Here is a 6,000-nt window from a genome sequence, read left to right as displayed (position 1 = left end):
TGGTGGACACTTTGGGTGTGTCTGGATTAGTCAAATGTGGCATCTATGTGTATCAATATCAGTGCTTATAGATATATATAAATAACTAGATGCTGCATTCAAGCGATCTGGGCACGTAGATGCGTCCGTCAGAAAAACAGATGCTAATGCTGCATCTAATAATTGATATCTATGGCTATATGATTAGTGACATCATTCGGAGACTTGTGATCTCTCTTGAATTAACAGAGTGTGTCAATGTGTGTGTTTGTTTAATGTGTGTGTAGTCGGCCGACACTACAGCACTGAGTCATACGGTCACCGGTCTGAAGCCCAACACCATGTATGAGTTCTCAGTGATGGTCACTAAAGGACGGAAGTCCAGCACTTGGAGTATGACAGCACACGCCACCACATATGAAGCAGGTACACGCTTGTGTTTCTCTCTCTTCTCTCATGACTACTGTCAATCAAACACAAGCCCTACATCTGCTGTACATCTATAACACTATACATTGAATGTCTATAAACAGGTGTCTGTGTGCGTACAGTCTTTATGTTCACCCTAACTTCATGAAGTCTAGATCTAATAATGGATGTGTTGTTGTTGGAGAGCTTGAAGAGCTGATGGTCAACATCATTAGTGTGTGTATTTGACTCTCATGACTAATGTGATGTGAGAGTTTGATGCGTGAGAGTGTCTGTGTTCAGGACGATATTCTCTTTCTGTTGTCTCAGCTCCAAGCTCCGCCCCGAAGGATCTGACTGTGATTGGCCGAGAGGGACGACCGAGAGCTATCCTCATCAGCTGGCAGCCGCCGCTGGAGGCAAACGGACGAATCTCAGGTGTGTGTCATTCAGGTTGTTTCTTTTTAGCTGCTGATCTTTATGACGGTGCATTATATCAGCACCTGACACTTGACCTCTGACCTCTGTTGTGTCAGGTTATATTCTGTACTACACACTGGATAAGAACATGGCTATAGACGACTGGGTGATGGAGTCCATCAGTGGAGACAGACTCACACATCAGGTCATGGATCTCAATCTGGACACCATCTACTACTTCCGCATACAGGCCAAGAACGCTAAAGGAGTGGGGCCGCTGTCAGAGCCTGTGCAGTACAAAACATCCAAAGGTCAGACACGCACAACAACAACACATCTGACGTGTCATCATATCATCACACATTACACACAAATCCACACAGTGACCTCTGAGACGTTTAGAAGCAAATCATGCTATCCATGCTAATGCTTATGTTATTGTTTGCCACATGAGTGACAGATATGTTCAGATGAATTGTCCAGGAGTCGAGCAGTGAAAATCTCTGAGGCTGTTTACTGTATCAGTGTTTGAGGGTCGTATCCCAGCATGCATCTGATCACTGTAATTATGAGTCATTCATTTGTGTGAGAGGGGTCACTGGATACATCACACATCATCATCACACACACACAGTAATAATGATCTCTCTCCCCAGCTTCTGATACACTCGGCGTGTGTGTGTGTGTTTCTCACTGGTCTGATAGTTCTGCTGCTGTACTGTACAGTGAACAGGTTCGACCTTTGACCCTAAAGGATGTCTGATGTGGGGATGTTGTGATATTATCTAGATTCTGAGCTATTTATTTTAATTGCGTTTAGTCTGTTCTCATTAGTGCTGTTAGCGGCGTCCAACACAACTTGTGCTTTTGCTTTTATTGATTTGATTTGACCTTTGACCCTGAGACTCACTGACTCTCTCTCTCTCTCTCTCTCTCTCTCTCTCTCTCTCGTAGTTGAGTATCCTGACAAGATGGCCAATGATCAAGGTAAGAGCTATTTGAATAATTATATAATAAAGTTTAGTGAGCAGAAGTAATTGCTTTGTGAGAAAAGTCTGGGTTGTAACCTCCATCTCTCGGCGCTTTAAACAAATTCCCTTTGTAAAGGACGTCAGTGGGTCGAGTCCCTCAGCTCTCATAGAAGCGGCGCGCTGATAATTCTGCATTCTGAAAGAGCTGAAATGTAAATTAGGTTCGTTAAAGAGCCCCTGAGTGATGTGATGCGTCTGAGAGAGAGAGAGAGAGAGAGAGTAGAGATAACAGAGAGATTGAGAGCCAGATCTCAGTCCGGCTGAAATGAGCTTTCTGCATTAGTTAAAACACTGTCTCTCTCTCTCTCTCCTCTCTCTAGATTCAAGATTCAAAGAAGCTTTATTGGCATGATAAAACAAATGTTACATTGCCAAAGCATAGGAACATTTTATATAATCATCCACAAATACAGATTCATATAAAAATAAAATAAAAGTATATAAGTATCTATATATACATCTCAATATAAAGAGAAAAAGAGCAAAGTTTTGATGAAAGTTGTTGTCAGTGTTCTGTGTGGTGTTTGGTCGTGGCAGGGCTTTATAGATCTTGCAGCAGGTTTGATCTTCTTGAGTTTTCTCTCAGTATGTGTGAAATGTTTTGTTGATGTTTGTTTGTGTAAGTGTGTGAACTCTCTGATGTGTGTGTAGGTTGGTCTGTTTTCTCTTGACTGTGTGGTCAGTGTGGACACAGTAACATCAACCCATCCATCAGTCAATCAATCCATCCATCAATCCATCCATCCATGAATCAAACAAACAATCCATCAATCCATCCATCAATCCCTCCATGAATCAAACAAACAATCCATCAATTCATCCATCAATCCATCCATCCATCCATCCATCAATCCATCATCCATCAATCCATCCATCAATACATCCACCCATCAACCCATCCATCCATGAATCAAACAAACAATCCATCAATCCATCCATCAATCCATCCATGAATCAAACAAACAATCCATCAATCCATCCATCCATCATCCATCAATCAATCCATCCATCCATCCATCCATCAATCCATCAATCCATCCATCCATCCATCAATCCATCAATCCATCATCCATCAATACATCCATCAATTCATCCATCCATCAATCCATCAATCCATCCATCCATCCATCCATCCATCAATCCATCCATCCATCCATCCATCCATCCATCCATCCATCAATCCATCCATCCATCCATCCATCAATCCATCCATCCATCCATACATCCATCCATCCATCCATCCATTCATCAATCCATCATCCATCAATACATCCACCCATCAATCCATGAATCAAACAAACAATCCATCAATCCATCCATCAATCCATCCATGAATCAAACAAAAAATCCATCAATCCATCCATCCATGAATCAAACAAACAATCCATCAATCCATCCATCAATCCATCCATCCATCCATCCATCCATCCATCAATCCATCAAACCATCCATCCATCCATCCATCAATCCATCATCCATCAATCCATCAATCCATCCATCCATCCATCCATCCATCAATCCATCATCCATCAATCCATCCATCCATCAATCCATCATCCATAAATCCATCCATCAATCCATCATCCATCCATCAATCCATCCATGAATCAAACAAACAATCCATCCATCCATCAATCCATCAATCCATCATCCATCAATCCATCCATCCATCAATCAACCCATCAATACATCATCAATCCATCCATCCATCCATCCATCCATCAATCCATCATCCATCAATCCATCCATCCATCAATCAACCCATCAATACATCATCAATCCATCCATCAATCCATCCATCCATCAATCCATCATCCATAAATCCATCCATCAATCCATCATCCATCCATCAATCCATCCATGAATCAAACAAACAATCCATCCATCCATCCATCCATCCATCAATCCATCATCCATCAATCCATCCATCCATCAATCAACCCATCAATCCATCCATCAATTCATCCATCCATCCATCAATCCATCAATCCATCAATCCATCATCCATCTATCCATCCTCTGTCTCTGTCTTTCTCTCTCTCTCTGTGTCTCTCTTCTCACCAGAATAAAAAAAAACATTTTACTTTTGTAGTATATTCTTTTGTGTGTGTGTGTGTGTGTGTGTGTGTGCGTTAAGGTTCTAAATCAAAATAAACGGCATGATGTGACAGTCATGTGACCCGTGGGTGTGATGAAATGAGACTGTGTTTATCTTTTATTAGACTTTCACTCAGAGGTCTAAAGATGCTGAAACTGTAGAAAAAGTCTAAATGTTCCCCAGACACACACACACACACAGTCACAGAGAGGGATGTGCATTTTCAGACATGTATTATATAGTTTCATTCTGCTTTGCTTTAGGGGTGTCCTCCACTAAGGATTTACATAGTTGAATCAGAATTGAGCCAGATTCAAGTCGCAATGTGCAATATAAATGTGTTTAGGCTAAATGTCTGAAATGCAGGTAAAACATAGTTATAAACTTAAGGGTGCTGTTCAGAATACAAGCCACAAATAGAAATCAAATGAATTTGCTTTCAGTGCAGAGAATGACAAGTTCCCAAAGTCTGCGGTGTCACTGTGCTTGCTGTATGCATCATGCAGCATAAAGTTCAATATAAGTAACAAACTGAATTCATATTTAAATGCCCAGACATTCAGTAAGTTGGTAACGGTCATCTGCGGGTGCGTGCTAAACGTGCTGCTTCTCTTCACATGTCTAATAGCACAGAAGATGCGAAGAGACGAAATCCTGCTCACGCTCATATGAGGTTTCTGTACCCAACCGTAGTATTTGTGGCGGCACTGTGGTGTACACCTGAACGCTTGACCTCACAGACACATCTCATCCTGATCTCAGTGTGATCTCTGTCCTCTCAGGTCGCCATGGAGACAGTGGATACTGGCCGTCTGACAATAACCTGATTGACATGAGCAGTCTGAACGGTGAGATAAATATAAGTCTGTGTTTTTCTTCATAATTTTAGATCTCAGATCAGATGTGTGTCGTTTATGTTCAGAACAATGTTTCATTTTCTCCTGCATGCTTGGACGAATTATCTCTACAGATATATATGTATTTTAAATGTCTTGAAATGTTGTCATGGAAACCTCAATGACTTTTTTCTGTAAATGACCACAGCGACACACGGACACCGCACTGATCACAGAGACACACGGACACCGCACTGACCACAGCGACACACGGACACCGCACTGACAACAGCGACACACGGACACCGCACTGATCACAGCGACACACGGACACCGCACTGACCACAGCGACACACGGACACCGCACTGACAACAGCGACACACGGACACCGCACTGATCACAGCGACACACGGACACCGCACTGACCACAGCGACACACGGACACCGCACTGACCACAGCGACACACGGACACCGCACTGACCACAGAGACACACGGACACCGCACTGACCACAGCGACACACGGACACCGCACTGATCACAGAGACACACGGACACCGCACTGATCACAGAGACACACGGACACCGCACTGACCACAGCGACACACGGACACCGCACTGATCACAGAGACACACGGACACCGCACTGATCACAGAGACACACAGACACCGCACTGACCACAGCGACACACGGACACCGCACTGACCACAGCGACACACGGACACCGCACTGACCACAGCGACACACGGACACCGCACTGACAACAGCGACACACGGACACCGCACTGATCACAGCGACACACGGACACCGCACTGACCACAGCGACACACGGACACCGCAGTGACCACAGCGACACACAGACACCGCACTGACCACAGCGACACACGGACACCGCACTGACCACAGCGACACACGGACACCGCACTGACCACAGAGACACACGGACACCGCACTGACCACAGCGACACACGGACACCGCACTGACCACAGCGACACACGGACACCGCACTGACCACAGCGACACACGGACACCGCACTGACCACAGCGACACACGGACACCGCACTGACCACAGCGACACACGGACACCGCACTGACCACAGCGACACACGGACACCGCACTTATCACAGCGACACACGGACACCGCACTGACCACAGCGACACACGGACACCGCACTGACCACAGCGACACACGGACACCGCACTGACCACAGCGACACACGGAC

General features: G+C 44.8%; 1 protein-coding gene across 1 annotated transcript in view; it reads left to right on the top strand.

Annotated features, from left to right (window-relative positions):
• dcc (DCC netrin 1 receptor) overlaps positions 1 to 6,000 on the top strand; it is a gene marked incomplete at its 5' end in the record, with an annotated part of 123,842 nt that overhangs the window by 104,274 nt on the left and 13,568 nt on the right. Inside the window, 5 exons of the mRNA XM_079449703.1 lie at positions 267 to 405; positions 718 to 825; positions 924 to 1,118; positions 1,762 to 1,794; positions 4,719 to 4,784. Coding sequence (XP_079305829.1) covers positions 267 to 405; positions 718 to 825; positions 924 to 1,118; positions 1,762 to 1,794; positions 4,719 to 4,784 — 541 coding nt within the window. The remainder of the gene's footprint in view (positions 1 to 266; positions 406 to 717; positions 826 to 923; positions 1,119 to 1,761; positions 1,795 to 4,718; positions 4,785 to 6,000) is intronic.

Source organism: Barbatula barbatula, assembly GCF_947034865.1.
Source record: "Barbatula barbatula genome assembly, chromosome: 2".
NCBI classification, from domain to species: Eukaryota; Metazoa; Chordata; class Actinopteri; order Cypriniformes; family Nemacheilidae; genus Barbatula; species Barbatula barbatula.
This window is presented reverse-complemented; position numbering and strand designations above follow the sequence as displayed.